A 17,010-nucleotide genomic window follows, 5' to 3' on the forward strand; every position below is an offset into this window, starting at 1 on the left:
GTTACCATTTAAGTAAATTGCATAAATTATAACATTTCATCCCTAATACTTAAGAATATCCTAAGAATAAGGACATTATTCTCATAACCAGTGCCTATGAGAGGGTCATCTTAGGCTCAAATGAACATTCAGACTAAGACTACCTTTTGTGATCTTGGCTTTAACTACTCAAAAAATACTACAAAGCAGGAACACCAGCATGTTGTTACTTCTGTGTTCAAAATATGTTATGAGTGCTATACCTTCTCACCACTTTCCACCACTAACATTCTAATCCAGACTACCATAACCCCCAGTGCACTACAGAATTGGCCTTCCAACGGGTTTTCCTATTTTCTCAGTCTGTATGCAATTTGTCTCTCAGTGGTCTTTTTTTTTTTTACCATAAACAATATTAGTAAGATAGTACACCACATACCACTTTGTAATCTAGAATGTAATGCAAGCCTACACGGATAAGCCAGGTTAATGTCTCCATCTTAAATCAACTAATTTGTAACCTTAATTACATATCTTTTGGCATTTGATGCAACATATTTACAGCTGTGATGTAGGCAAAGGTCATGAAGGCCAAAATATCTACCGCAGGTAGGTTTGGGAGACATAAGTTAAACTTTTTGACAAAGAGAGATAATTGTGTAATTGAGAACAGGTAGGAATTATAAGAATTAAGGGTTAGAACAGAAGATAAAGACATGAACATCCTCAGGCAAGCAATTTACAGTACTCCTGATAAAGTGACACTTTATCGTAAATGTATATAGGATGAGAAAGATCCCGTCTGCAAACAACACATGCCAAAGAATTTTGGGGAGATGGCATCACCTGCAGATGGAACCAAAAGATGAGAAAATTTCTGACACATTCCAATTGCTGAAATGGGACAGTGAGGTAAATAAGGAACAAAGAAAATTATGACTTAATATGAGGTCTGATAGGTAAGCAGGGACCATATTAATGAAAGATACATGGATTTTATTTGAAGTGTAAACAGAAGCCACAATGGGGGAAATGAAATTTCATCTGTTTCAGAACCATTCATAAGAAATGTTAAACATATCAGTGCCGAGGAACTTGCCTCGTGTATTCTGATTTGGGAGGTCTGAATGGTGCTGGAATACCAGTTTCTCAAAGAGCTCTTCAAAGATTCTGATCCATGCATCAGAAGTGAAACCTATTCTGTCACCAACCTTAGTATTTAAATAAACTCTCATTAATCTTTGCATTTCTCTTTGACCTGTTTTGGGTTTTTTTTTTTTTAACAGTACTAGGTTGTTTATTTCTTTTTTTTTAAAGATTTTATTTATTTATTTCACAGAGATCACAAGTAGACAGAGAGGCAGGCAGAGAGAGAGGAGGAAGCAGGCTCCCTGCCGAGCAGAGAGCCCAATGAGGGGCTCGATCCCAGGACCCTGGGATCATGACCTGAGCTGAAGGCAGAGGCTTTAACCCACTGAGCCACCCAGGTGCCCCCTAGGTTGTTTATTTCTAATAGATATTTTCAGTGTGTACCTTTTCTTCCATAGGAATCTATATTCCTACATTTTTTTCATATAGGAAAACAAAATATTTGGATTTTTTTTGTGTGTGTTTTTTCCTTCAGATTTTCAGCTGAAGGAGGACACAGTCAGCTCTAAAGAAATGCTCACCATTGAGAAGTGTCCATCTTTTGCTCTGCATCAGAGAATGCTTAATAGAGAGCACTCATGTTAATGTCAGGAATGTGGGAAGACTTTTTGTCAAGGCTCAAACTCTGTTCAACGTGAGAGAACACATTCTAGTGAAAAACCTTGCAAATGTAAAGAATGCAGGAAGAACTTTAGTAATGGACATCAACTCATCATACATCAGAGATTTCATATCGGTGAGAAACCTTATAAATGTAAGGATTGTGGGAAGACCTTTACCACCTTTTCATACCTTGTTCAACGTCAGAGAATTCACACCGTTGAGAAACTCTATGAATGTGAAGATAGTGGGAAGGCTTTTATTAGAGGCTTAGCCTTTATTAAACATGGGAGAATTCATAGTGGTGAGAAATCATATGAATGTAAGGAATGTGGGAAGACCTTTGGTAGTAGCTGTCAATTTACTATACATCAGAGTACTCATAGTGGTATGTAACCATACAAATGTGGGGAATGTGAAAAAGCTTTTATTAGTAGCTCATACCTTGTTCAGCATCAAAGAATCCATAAAGGTGAGAAACCTTATGCATGTAAGGAATGTGGGAAAGCTTTTATAGTGTGTGGAAAGCTTCATCAGCATCAGAATCTTCATACTGGAGAAAAAACCTTTTGTATGTAAAGAATGTGGGAAGGCCTTCAGTACCTTCTCATACCTTGTTCAACATGAGTGAATTCACACTGGTGAAAAACCCTATACATGGAAAGAATGTGGGAAGGCCTTCAGTAGTAACTCACCCCTGGTTAGACATCAGAGGATTCATACTGGTGAGAAACCCTATGAATGCAAGGAATGTAGGAAGGCCTTTACTGTGTATCGACAACTTACTCGACATCAGAGGATTCATACCGATGAGAAACCTTTTGAATGTAAGGAATGTGGGAAGGACTTAGACTTAGTTCATTTCTTAATGTACATCAGAGAATTCATGCAGGGGTAAAGCCTTACGAATGCAAGAAATGTGGGAAGACCTTTAGTCATGCCTCATACCTTGTTCAACATGAAAGACTTCATATAGGTGAGAAACCCGCTGAGTGTAAGGAGTGTGGCAAGGCCTTTAGTTCAGGCTCGTACCTTGTCAACACCAGAGGATTCATACTGGTGAGAAACACTTTGAGTGTAAGGAATGTGGAAGGGCTATTATTAGTTGCCATCAACTTACTGTACCTCAAAGGGTTCATAGTGGTGAGAAGTCCTATGAATGTAAGGAATGTGGGATGGCCTTTAGAGTACATGTACATCTCACACAACAGAACAGAACACAACAACATTGACATGAAACCCTATAAATGTGAGGAATGTGGAAAAACTTTCAATTGTGCCTCATACCTTGTACAACGTGGAAGAATTCATACTGGTGAGAAACCCTATGAGTGTAAGGAGTGTGGTAAGGCCTTTAGTTCTGGCTTTTACCTAGTTCAGCATCAGAGGATTCATACTGGTGAGAAACCTTATGAATGTAAGGAATGTGGAAAGGCCTTTCCAATGTATGGACAACTTATTGGACATCAGAGTGTTCATACTGGTGAGAAACCCTTTGAATGTAAGGAATGTGGCAAGATCTTTAGACTTAATCCGTTCCTTAGTGAACATCAGAAGATACACACCAGTGAGAAACCCTTTAAACGTAAAAAATGTGGAAAGACCTTTAGATATAGTCAGCCCTTAAAGTACATCAGAGAAATCATATGCATGTAAAACCCTAAGAATTTAAAGAATTTGGAAAGTCCATTATATATGGCTTAAACATTGTTCAGCATTAGAGAATGCATTATGCTAATGAGAAACATGGATGTTAAAAATCTTGGTAGGCCTTTAGAAAATATCTCCCATTAGAGAATTCATAATGGAATTTAGAAAACATAAGAAAGCCTTTATTTGTCATTCTTGTGTATATGATATCTGAATCCAAATACTCTGGATTATGGCCAATTCAGAAAAGGTGGGAAACATCAATACAGCATGGATAGCATGAAATTTTATATGACATTTCCTGATATGGCTGAATGAACAAGTGAATAAAAAACCTTCCAGTTACTCTTAAATCACTGCTGAACATGAAATTCATCCTGATTTCTTTTTTTTTTTTTTTAAAGATTTTATTTATTTATTTGACAGAGAGAGATCACAAGTAGGCAGAGAGGCAGGCAGAGAGAGAGGGGGAAGCAGGCTCCCCGCTGAGCAGAGAGCCCGATGCGGGGCTCGATCCCAGGACCCTGGGATCATGACCTGAGCCGAAGGCAGAGGCTTTAACCCACTGAGCCACCCAGGCACCCCTCATCCTGATTTCTTAAGAACAGTTAACTATATATTGGAAAGCCTGCCATAGCACAGATGTCAATTCTCATCATTGTCATGCCACCACCTTCAACCTGTTTGGCAGTAGGCCCCTTACTTTTTATTTCAGGGCATTGCTTTAAGATGGTGGTGATTGTAAAAATCTATGCTCATTATTTATTATTAGCATTTTTTTAAAACTGCTAATGAAATTTTGAATGTAAGACCCTGCAGGAGTAGTTAATTTAGAAATGCCCTTATATTTATATATCCATTGTACAATTTTGGATAACTCTTTCTGGATAAAACTTCATAGAAAAAAAGAAACACGAGAGGATATTCATTTATAACTTATCCCTTAAGTTGAATCAAACAATTCTTGAAAGATACCCAGGATTTTAATGTGTGTAAAGTTGTTGAGAATAACCTATATAATCTACATTCTTTATCCAAAACTCAGCATAGGTTCAAAATTAATAATGGGACAGAAAAACGTCCCCTTGGAAATTTCTTTTCTAACTTTTTTTTTCATAGAAATTTCAACATAGAGAAAAGTTGAAAGAATAGCAAAAATGCCACCATCTTTGGTAACATTTTGCCTTATTTATTTTATCTCTATATATTTTTAAAGATTTTATTTATTTATTTGACAGAGAGAAAGATCACAAGTAGGCAGAGAGAGAGGAGGAAGCAGGCTCCCAGCCGAGCAGAGAGCCTGACTCGGGTCTCGATCCCAGGACCCTGGATCATGACCTGAGCTGAAGGCAAAGGACCCAACCCACCGAGCCACCCAGGCACCCCATCTCTATATTCTTTTCTTTCCATGTGTACATGTTTATTTCTACATGTAAGAGGAAGTTGTTGACTTTACTCCTAAATGTTAGCCTTTTACCCTAGAGTCCCACCTTTTTTACATGATTTTTTGGGAAAAGTCCAAGGAAGTTGTATTAGAGAATGCCTCACATTTTCTTTGTTTCCTCACACTGTCACCTAACTTGTCTCTCCACCCAGATTTTTTTCCAAATTGGAAGTTACACATTTCGTTGGGTTCTGAAGAACACTTCCAAGGTAATTCTGCATTTTTTGTAAACACATCGGTGTTTCCCATAATTAGTAATACTAAGTATTGAAGCTTTGGTAGGGTCGTCACCGCTGGAACTTTCCATTGTATAGCTTCTTTTGCAATTAATCATCTGAATAGTGATATGTTTAATATCTCAATTTGGGAAGTGATCACGTGTATCCATAAGTTTAGGATTAAAGAGAAAACCAAACATTATGAAATAACGTTCTACTCAGAGAAGATAATGAAATGCCTGTGTATCACAAATTTTGATATGAGGCCAGAACTGTAATTGGAACATTAATTTTAAAAAAATTTTTGTTTATTTATTTTGAGAGAGAGAGCTCACGAGCATGAGTGGGGGGAGGGGCAGAGGGAGAAGCAGACTCCACACTGAGTAGGGAGCCTGACGTGGGGCTTGATCCTAGGACTCTGGGATCACTGCCTGAGCCGAAGGCAGACACTTAACTAACTGAGCCACCCAGGTGTCCCTGGAACATAAATTTTAAAAATAACAAAGTTGGGATGCCTGGGTGGCTCAGTCAGGTAAGTGGCTACCTTCAGCTCAGGTCATGATCCCAGGGTTGTGGGATTGAAACCCGCATATGGCTCCTTGCTCAGCAGGGAGCCTGCTTTTCTCTCTGCCTCTGTCTGCCACTCTGCCTGCTTGTGTTCTCTCTCTCTCTCTGACAAATAAACAAAATCTTAAAAAAAAAATCAATTAATTAAAAGCTTACTGTCACAGTGTATGCAATGAATAAAGCTGTTAAGGGACAATCATACACATTTGTTCTAGGACAAAACTCAACAGTATGAGTTTTGAATTCTTGAATTCTCTCTCCCATTGAGTTGCCTTTTGAAAATTAGTAGACTATGTAATATTTATTTCAGAATATTCTTCTATACCATTGTACCATGTGTCTATCATTCTAACAATACCAAAGAGTGTTGATTACTGCACATTTCAAAACTGCTACTGCTTTGTTGAAAGTCTTTTTCAATTACGTATTTTAAAATCAGTTTGTCAGTTGCTATGGGGGAAAATGTTTTGGGGGATTATAATGTGGATTGTATTAAATCTACAGATCAATAGGGAGATAACTCACATCTTAACACTGTTGAGTCCACCAATTCATGAACATGTTTCTTTTTATTTAGGTCTTTAATTTCTCTTAGCAATGTTGTATAATACTCAGTCTTCCTCGTATTTTGTTAAACTTATCCTTAAGCATGTCATAATTCTTGAGGTTATGATAAATGCTGTTGTTGAATACATATATATATATATAAAGTTGAGAAGTATTCCTTATGGGTGAACCACAATCCGTTTGTCTATTCACCAGATGATGCCAGTTTGGTTGTTTCCAGGTTTTGGCAATCATGAATAGAGGCACTGCTCTCACTTTTGTGCGGACATTTTCATTTCTTCAGGTAAATACGTAAGAGTAGATGTGGTGTCATATGGTAACTATATGTTTTTAACTTTAGGAGAAATTGCCAGACTATTTTCCAAAGGAACTGTACTAATTTGCATTCCCAACATAGTGTGAAAGTTCCAGTTGTTACACTGTTGTCTATACTTGGTATTGTCAGTTTGTTTTGTTTTCAGGTACTCTAATAGGTGTCTGATAATACCTCACTGTGTTTTTAATTTGCATTTTCCTAGTGGCTAATACGTTCACCACTTTTTTAAGCGATTATTTAACATCCACATATCTTGCGAAGCATTTATGTATTGGGCTGTTTGTTCTCATACTGTTGAGTTTTGAAGAGTTTATTATATATTCTAGATATAAGCTCTTGGTTAGATGTATGATTTATAAATATATTTTGTCCAATCCAGTTTGTCTTTTTATTATCTTAACTGTTGTTTATAGAGCAAAGGTATTTAATTTTTCATGTACTCCCATTTTGTCAGCTTACCTTATAGATAGTACTTTTATCTAAGAACTCTTTGCCTAACCCAAGGTCATGAAGATTTTTTCCTGTATTCCCTTCTCAGAGTTTTTTGTTTAACATTTTGTGTCTATGATTCATTTTGAAATAATTTTTGTGTAATCTGTGCGGTTACAGGTTGAAGTTCATTTTTTTGCATTTGAATGTCCAATTGTTCCAACACCACTTGTTGCAAAGGTTATTCTTTCTTTATTGAATTGCCTTTGAACTTTTGTCAAAAATGAATCTTCCACCTCCCAGTAAATATTATTGTGCCTATGACTGGTCCAAGGAAGATTAGATGTATCAGAAAAATGTTATGAATAATGATTGAGACCATTCAACAACTTCTGATTCATTTATAACCGTTTTCTTCTTTGATTATATATTTTGGACTCCATGGGCTCCATAGTATTTATGTTGGAGCCCCAGCCTCCATCCAGACCCTCCCCTACCATGATGGCTACTCACATCATCATCTGAGTTTTTATTCTCCATTTATCTTTTCCATTTGCTACTATATAGTACTCATTTTGATGGGGTTTGAATGTTTCCTTTCTGTGTAAACTATACAACATCCAAAAATATGATACAGATACTGATATTTGGTATTATCCAGATGAAATGATGGTACCCAACACAACTCTACCATAATTAGAAGCACACAGTTTCAAGTCAGCAGTGTTAGTGTCTCATTTTTTCCCATGTTTTCTAAAATTAAGGCATAATTGACATATAATATTACTTTTGGGTATGTAGCATAATGATTCAACATTTGTATATACACTGTGAAATGGTGGCTATGTCTAGTTTCCTTCTATCATCATATAAAGCTACATAGATCATACCATATTGTTGACTGTAGCATTATGCTGTATATTACATCCCCATGACTTATTTTATGACTAGAAATGTTATATCTTGACCTCCTTCACCCATTTTACCTACCCCCCTCTGGCAACCACAAATTTGTTCTCTGCATCTGTGTTTTGTTTTTCTGTATTCCACATATAAGTGAAATCATATGGTATTTGTTTTTTCCTGATTTATATCAGAATATAATACCCTCAAGATCTATCCATGTTGTTGTAAATGGCAAGATTTTATTCTTTTTATGGCTGAATAGTATTCCATTGTATATAAATACCACATTTTCATTATCTCTTCATCCATTGATTGTTCCCATAATAATACTGCAATGAACATAGGGGTACATATATCTTTTTGAATTAGTGATTTCATTTTCTTTGGATAAATACCTAGAAGTGGAAATGCTGGATTGTATGGAATTTATATATTTCATTTTTTTGAGGAAACTCCATACTGTTTTCCATGGTGGCTACACCAATTTACATTTCACCAACAGTGCACAAGGATTCTCTTTTCTTCACATTCTCATTGAAACTTGTTAATTCTTGTTTTTTTTCCTAATAGCGATTCTGACAGGTGTAAGGTGAGATCTCATTGTGGTTTTGATTTGCGTTTTCCTGATGACTGGTAATAAACATCTTTTCATATGCCTGTGGACATATGTCTTCTTCAGACCTGTATGTCTTCTTTGGAAAAATCTCTGTTCAGATCTGCCCATTTTTTAATTGGATTGTTTTTTGCTACCTAGTTGTATGAGTCCTTTATATATTTTGGATATTAACCCCTTATCAATGAGTCATTTGCAAACATCATCTCCCATTCAGTAGGTTGCCTTTTTATATTGTTGATGGTTTCCTTCATTGTGCAGAAACATTTTAATTTATCTAGTCCCATTTGTTTACTTTTGCTTTTGTTGCCATTGCCTCTGGAGTCAGATCCAAAAAATACCTCCAAGAGCAACATCAAGGAACTTGCTGCCTGTTTTCTTCTAGGAGTTTTATGGTTTCTCATCTATTATTCAAGACTTTTTAATCCATCGTGAGTTAAAGTTTGTGAATGGTGTAAGATAGTGGTATAGTTTCATTCTTTTGCATGTGGTTATCTGGTTTTCCCAGCACCATTTATTGAAGAGACTGTCTTTCCCCAATTGTTTATTCTTGGCTCCTTTCTCAGAACTTTAATTGATTGTGTATGCCGGATTTATTTATGGGCTCTCTATGCCATTACATAGGTTTTTGTATCTGCTTTATGCTAGTATCACACTGTTTTGATTACTGTAGCCTTATAATACAGTTTGAAATCAAGAAATATGATGCCCCCAGCTTTTTTCTTCTTTCTCAAGATTGCTTTGGTTATGTAGTACAAATTTTGTCGTTCCATACAAATTTTAGGATTGTTCTATTTCTATGAAAAATGCCATTGGGATTTTGATAAGGATTACACTGAACCCATAGATTGCTTGGCGCAATATGGACATTTTAACAATATTATTTCTTCCAATCCATGAGCATGAAATAACTTTAGATTTATTTGTCTTTGATTTCTTTTATCAATGTCTTTAAAATTTCAGTGTAAGGATGTTTCACCTCCTTGATTAAATTTACTGGTTGTTTTATTCTTTTTGATGTAATTGTAAATGGGATTGTTTTCTTAATTTTTTCTTTCTGACAGTTTGTTAGTATATAGAAACAACTGTTTTATTTATTTTGTATCCTGCAACTTTACTGAATTTATTAATTCTGATAGGGTTTTTTTTTTTAATCTCTAGGGTTTTCTATATATAAAATTTTACTGTCCACAAATAGTGATAGTTCTATTTCTTCCTTTCCAGTTTGGATGTCTTCTATTTCTTTTCTTTACCTCACTGCTCTGGCCAAGACTTGCAATACTGTATTGAATAAAAGTGGAGAGAGTGAGCATTCTAATCTTATTCCTGATCTTGGAGGAAAAGCTTTCAGCTTTTCACTGTTGAGTATGTTTGCTGTGACTTTGCCATAAATGGCCTTTATTATGTTGAGATTGATCACACTATACCCACTTTTATTGAAAGTTTTTTTTTATCATAAATTGATATTGAATTTTGTCAAATGCTTTTCCTGTAACTATTGAGATGATCATATGATTTTGATTCATTTTGTTAATGTAGTTTATTACATTGATTGATTTATGGCTGTTGAACCATACTTTAATGCCTGGAATAAATCCCACTTAATCACAGTGTATGTTCTTTTTAATGGATTATTTTATTTGGGTTGCTAATATTTGTTGAGGATTTGGTATCTATGTCCATTAGGCATATTGTCCTGCACTTTTCTTTTTCTGTGGTGTTCTTGTCTGGTTTTGAGATCAGGGTAATGCTGGCCTTGTTAAATAAGTTTGGAAGGATTTCCTCTTCTTATTCTTTTTTAAGAGTTTGAGAAATTTTTCTTTGAATACCTACTAACATATTCTGCCTCCCTGGAAGTATCAATCAGTGTGAATTTGGTATGTATCCACTTTATAGAAATTTCACTTACATTTTTTTTTTTTATTCTTTGCCCAATCCTTTCATGAGAGCTTAAACTCATAGAAAGCTTGATACTTATTTTTTCTGCAATGTCATACAGATGTAATGGCATGTAAGACCTTTTTGCTTATCTTTTTAAAGAAGTCTCCCTCTGGGCTCATTTTTATGTGTTCAATGTATTTTAACCCATAATGGTCTCTATTCTCTTCTATTGCTCAAATTGTAACAGGCCAGAGATGTAGCTCACTTCTCTGTGTCTGGAGAGGACTATATTAGTTTTTAATAACTTTTTATTATTAAAATTTCCAAATACAGTTTCTTTTTTTTATTAGCTTTTTTTTTTTTTTTTAATTAATAGAAACAGACCAGCATACCCAGAATATCTGAAGGTGGGGCTGAGATAAATACCATTTCCTTGCTTGGGCAGGACCTTGCATGGTTTGAATCTTGCAAAAGAAGGGACTAATAGGGCTTTCTTATCAGCTTGCCCAAATGTGAGACACAAGAGGAAGAAAAGCCTTTTACTGTAAATAAAAATGAACTTAAAATGGATCACAGACTGAAATAAAATGTAAAAGTACAAAATATTGAGAAGGAAACAAAAGAGGAAATTGTTAGGACTGAAGGGTAAGTGAATAATAAACAAACATTAAATGCACAGAAAATATCAAGAAAAGGATCTGTTTCCACAATTAAGAAAAAACAAAACGGGAAAAGAAGGGGCATCTGGCTGGCTCAAGTCAGTAGAGCATGTGACTCTTGACTTGGGGTTGTGAGTTCAGGCCCCACGCTGGGTCAAGAGTTTACTTTATATATGGGGCGCCTGGGTGGCTCAGTGGGTTAAACCCTCTGCCTTCGGCTCAGGTCATGATCTCGGGGTCCTGGGATCGAGCCCCACATCGGGCTCTCTGCTCAGCGGGGAGCCTGCTTCCCTCTCTCTTTGCCTGCCTCTCTGTCTACCTGTGATCTCTGTCTGTCAAATAAATAAATAAAATTAAAAAAAAGTTTACTTTATATAAATCTTAAAGTAAAATGAAAACTAGGAAAAGAAAAGCAAAAGAAAACAAAATAAAAGATCTAAGTGGGAATCAGGGAAGTAAACAGACTAAACTATAAGGTTGATAAAACCAAAAGCCTTAAGAAAAATAAAATAGATAAGTCTCTAGCCAAGATTTACCACATTAAAAAAAGAAAATACACACATTATCAATATCAGGAATGAGAAAGGAGACATCACTACAGATTATACAAATACTGAAAGGGAATAAGGGAAAATCATGAACCTATCTATACCAATAAATGAACAACTTAAATGAAATGGACAAATTCCTTTAAAGGCAGAAATAACTGAAGTTTACATAACAAAAAAATAGATAACCTGTGTAATCCTATATCTATTAAGTTAAACTTGGAATTAGAAACCTTTGCATAAAGTTATTTACATCGGTTGCATCTCTGTGATGGAAATAGAATACAATGGTGTACTACTACACATAGTTTCCCAACTTCCCAATCAGGGACAGCATGTCATACCTTGAAAATGGCCACATGGTAAACACTCTAACTCAGAGCTTGACTTATTGGTTCATTAGCTGTGACGATTTAAGAAAACATACATGTTAATAATTCAAATTAAAAGGGTGTTGTGTCTATAGTTTTCTATTGGGAACAACATAAAATTTTGAGGAAATATTTTCAATATTCAAACTTACTACCTCAAAGTAAGTAAGTTACCAATATCATTGATAAATGACTGAAGTTCCAACAAAGTTCTTTGCTGTTTCATTGTATTCTTGTTAATGAAAAGAGGAATATTAACCAACATTTATTTCAACAATAAGCAAAAGATATGAATGCAAAGACATTTTACCAAAGATATGTGGGTGGTAAATAACATTTTAAAAATGCTCAAGGTCATGAGTCATTAGATAAATGCAAGGTAAAGCCACAGTGAGATTCTACTACTACCTACCTGTTAAAATGGCAAACATTAAAAACATTGATCATAGCAATTGTTGCCTAGTATATGGAAGAACTGGAATTCATTCACTGCTGGGGGAAAGTAACATGGTATAAGCGCTTTAAAACACAGTTTGTCCATTTCTAAAAATTTAAATATTCCTCTGCCCTGTGACAAAGGTACTGTACTCCTAGATATTATCACAAGGGAAAACGAAAGCATCAGCTCCTATGAAGACCTGTACATTCACGGTCATAGCTTAATTTTTAATAGCTAAAAACCCATGTCATATAACATATAAAAAGGTTAAAAAGTTACAGTGCATCTTTTTAAAAGATTTTATTTATTTATTTGACAGAGAGAGATCACAAGCAGGCAGAGAGGCAGGCAGAGAGAGAGGAAGGGAAGCAGGCTCCCTGCTGAGCAGAGAGCCCGACGCGGGACTCGATCCCAGGACCCTGAGATCATGACCTGAGCCGAAGGCAGCGGCTTAACCCACTGAGCCACCCAGGTGCCCTACAGTGCATTTGAATAAGGATTCTGCGAAGACAGTAGATAAGAAACATTAGGAAGTCATCTCTCTACTCTGACAAAAATTGTACTGGCAGAATTGTGTCTATTGTAACTATTTTGGAACTCTGGGGTCTATTCAAAGGCTTACAACTTCCAGAGGAAGGCTTAAGCAGTAGTAAATGACAGTTAATTTGGGTCAGGGTCAGACCTTAGCACTGTAGCAGCTCCCATCCCTTATCCCCTTGCCCTGTGGCAGGGAGCCATTTGTGTGTCCCTGGAGCACCTTGCATGCAATTTATGAGAGTCTAGGTAGGACCCCACTCTCCAAATACTGAGCATCTGTGCTCCAACCTGATTGCAGAGGTGAAAACAGAGTAGGCAGCCACTTGTGCAACCCTTACCCAATTGCTGCAAGCCCCTCCCTCTCTGGCAGAGTGACTTCCAGGGAATTTAAAGTACCAGCACATTTTTTCCCCTTCATTTTTCCTCTCTCTCTTTTTGGGAGCCAAATACTTAGGATTAAGACATTCCAAAGCAATCACATATACAGGAGAATTTTGAAAGTCAAAGCACAGGCTCAGAAAAGACCTGAGATACACCACAGGCTGTTCCCCAGCAGAGACAGCTTATGACAATTAAATTTTAAAAATTAAGTTAAAATGGCAAACCCTGGGGAAAGATTAAGAATCTTATTTCCAGGCGCACCTGGGTGGCTCAGTGGGTTAAAACCTCTGCCTTTGGCTCGGGTCGTGATCCTGGGGTCCTGGGATTGAGCCCCGCATTGGGCTCTCTGCTCGGCGGGGAGCCTGCTTCCTCCTCTCTCTGCCTGCTTCTCTGCCTACTTCTGATCTCTGTCAAATAAATAAATAAATATTTTTTAAAAAAAGAATCTTATTTCCAGAGTTAACACATTATTAAATTTAAATTGTCCACTGTTCAAAAAATAATTACAAGGCATATAAAGAAACAGGAAAGTACGGCCCATTCAGGGGGAAAAAAATCATCAGAAACTATCTCTTAAGAAGATCTGATGGCAGCTCTACTAGACAAAGACTAAAATGACTATCTTACAGATGATCAAATAACTAAGAAAGACAAGGAGAAAGGCAAGAGAGTAATGTATGAACAAAATGGAAATATCACATGAGATACAGAAAACATAAAAAAGAAATAAAAAAATTCTGGAGCTAAAATTACCAAAACTGCAATGAAAAATTTGCTAGAGGGATTCAAAAGCAGATGTGAGAATACAAAAGAATCAGTGAACTTCAAGATAGGAAAATTAAAAGAAAAAAAATGAAATATAAGATGAATATAAGGCACCTCTGGAACACCTTCAAGCGGAACAATATACATATTGTAGGAGTCCCAGGAGATGAGAGAAAGGAGAGAGATAACTTGAAGAATTTAACTTCCCCAATTTGATGAAATACATGAATATAAGCATCCAAGAAGCTCAATGAACCTCAAGAATAAATTCAAAGAAGCCCAAATCAAGACAAATTACAGTCAAAAGACAAAGATAGAAAAATCTGAAAGGCACAAGAGCGAGGACTTGTCACATACAAAGGATATTCAGTAAGATTATCCATAGATTCTTCATCAGAATCCTTAGAAGCCAGAAGGCAGTGGGCTGGTACATTCAAAATATTAAAAGAAAAGAGAAATGGTAACCATGAATCACATATCTGGTAAAATTGTCTTTCAAAAGGAAGGAGAGGGGTGCCTGGGTGGCTCAGTGGGTTAAGCCACTGCCTTCGGCTCAGGTCATGATCTCAGGGTCCTGGGATCGAGCCCCGCATCGGGATCTCTGCTCATCAGGGAGCCTGCTTCCTCCTCTCTCTCTGCCTGCCTCTCTGCCTGCTTGTGATCTCTGTCTGTCAAATAAATAAATAAATAATCTTAAAAAAAAAAAAGGAAGGAGAAATTAATTCCTACATAAGCAAAATCCAAGGAAGCTTGTTACCGCTAGATCTTCCCAGCAGGAAATGCTAAAGGGAGTCCTTCCACTTGAAATCAAACGGCATTATGAAGGAATAAAGATCACTTGTAAATATAAATACATGGACAATTTACCATTTTAAAAATTCTACATGATTTGGGGCACCTGGGTGGCTCAGTGGGTTAAGGCCTCTGCCTTGGGCTCGGGTCGTGATCTCAGGGTCCTGGGATCAAGCCCTGCATCAGGCGCTCTGCTCAGCAGGGAGCCTGCTTCCCTTCCTCTCTCTCTGCCTGCCTCTCTGCCTACCTGTGATCTCTGTCAAATAAATAAATTAAATCTTAAAAAAAAATTCTACATGATTTAAAAGTTCATGCAGGAGGCACCTGGGTGGGTCAGCTATTAAGCGGCTGCCTTCAGGTCAGGTCATGATCCCAGGGTCCCTGCATCGGGATCCCTGCTCAGTTGGAAGCCTGCTTCACCCTCTCCCACTTCCCCTCTTTGTGTTCCCCCTCTTGCTGTGTCTCTCTCTGTCAAATAAATAAATAAAATCTTTTTTAAAAAGTTCATGCAGCTTGTGCATTTTTAAGAACAATTATTAGCCTATGTTTTGGACATAAAATGTATAGTATCGGTATCAATAACTGAAAGAGTTGGGGATGGAATTACATGGGAGCAGAGTTTTTGTATGGTATTGAAGTTAAGTTGATATAAATTCAACTTAGAGTGTTAATAAATTTTTTTGAACATTTTATTTATTTGACAGAGATCACAATTAGGCAGAGAGGCAGGCAGAGAGAGAAGAAGGGAAGCAGGCTCCCCGCTGAGCAGAGAGCCCGATGTGCGGCTCAATCCCAGGACCCTGGGACCATGACCTGAGCCAAAGGCAGAGGCTTTAACCCACTGAGCCACCCAGGCACCCCAGAGTGTCAATAATTTTTGAATATTCAAGATAATCTCCATGGTAACCACAAAGAAAATAGCGATAGAATATACACAAAAGGAAATGAGAAGGGAATTAAAACACTTCACATTAAAAAAATTAAAAAAAAAGATAGTAATATAGGAAATGGAGGACAAAAAAGCCATAGAGAAAACAAATAGCAAAATCACAGAAGTAAATCCCTTGTCATAATTATGTCAATGTAAATGGATTAAACTCTCCAATCAAAAGACACAGACTGACACAATGGATGTTTAAAAAATTATCTAACTATATACTGTCTACGGAGACTAACTTTACAGCCAAAGACACAAGTAGGTGGAAAGTGAAAGGATGGAAAAACATTCCATACAAGTAAGTATACAACATAAATTTGGACATTTTCTATCATAATAAAAGGTTTTATACGGCAAAAGGTATAATAATGATAAACATTTACGAAACTATTAACAGACCAAGAAAATATATAACTCAAAAATTGATAGGAAAAAAACAGTTCTACAGTAGTTGGAGACTTCAATACCCTGCTCTCAATAATGGAAAAAAGTCATTAAGAAAATAAAGGTCTTGAACAACACAATAAACCAATCAGATCTAACAGAAATGTACACAATACTCCAGCCACCATCAAGAGAAAACATTGTCCACAAGTGCATATGGGACATTTCCATGATAGACCACGTTAGGTCACAAATTAAAGCTTAATAGGTTTCAAAAGATATTATACAAACTATTTAATCTCAAAAGGATGAAGTTAGAAACCGACAAAAGGCAAATTGGAAAATTCACATTATCTGTGGAAATGAAATAATACATGCTTAAACAATCAATGGAATAAAGGAGAAATCACAAGGAATATTAGAAAATACCCAAGATGAAAGAAAACAAAAACACAGGGCACCTGGGTGGTTCAGTCGTTTAAGAGTCCAACTGTTGATTTTGGCTCAGGTCATGATCTCAGGATTGTGAGATCAAGCCCCAGGTCAAGCTTTACGCTCAATGCACAGTCTGCTTAAGATTCTCTTCCTCTCTTTCTGGCCCTCCACCTTCTGCCCATATGGGCACGTGTACAGGAAGGGAGGGAGGGAGGGAAGACAGAAGGCTTATATTAAAAAAGATCTCAAATCAACAACCTTACTTTGCAACTTAGAGAACTAGAAAAAGAACTAAACCAAGAGTTAGACCAAGTTAAGAAATAATAAAGAGAGATTTTAAAAATAGAGAATAGAAAAACAATAGAGAAAAACAAATCCAAAAGACAGTTCTTCACGAAGATTAACAGAATTGACCAATCTTTAGCTACAGTGACTAAAAGAAG

The 17,010-nt window shown here is 36.5% G+C and overlaps 1 protein-coding gene across 1 annotated transcript in view; it reads left to right on the forward strand.

Moving 5' to 3' along the window:
• The first annotated feature begins 695 nt into the window (after positions 1 to 695).
• LOC111161389 (zinc finger protein 30-like) overlaps positions 696 to 17,010 on the forward strand; it is a 25,428-nt gene continuing 9,113 nt past the window's right edge. The window contains 4 exon segments of the mRNA XM_022525009.1: positions 696 to 709; positions 1,770 to 2,246; positions 2,416 to 2,579; positions 2,582 to 2,787. Coding sequence (XP_022380717.1) covers positions 696 to 709; positions 1,770 to 2,246; positions 2,416 to 2,579; positions 2,582 to 2,787 — 861 coding nt within the window.

The sequence above is a fragment of the Enhydra lutris genome, unplaced genomic scaffold (genome assembly GCF_002288905.1).
Source record: "Enhydra lutris kenyoni isolate GAN:26980312 unplaced genomic scaffold, ASM228890v2 scaffoldscaffold85, whole genome shotgun sequence".
NCBI lineage: Eukaryota > Metazoa > Chordata > Mammalia > Carnivora > Mustelidae > Enhydra > Enhydra lutris.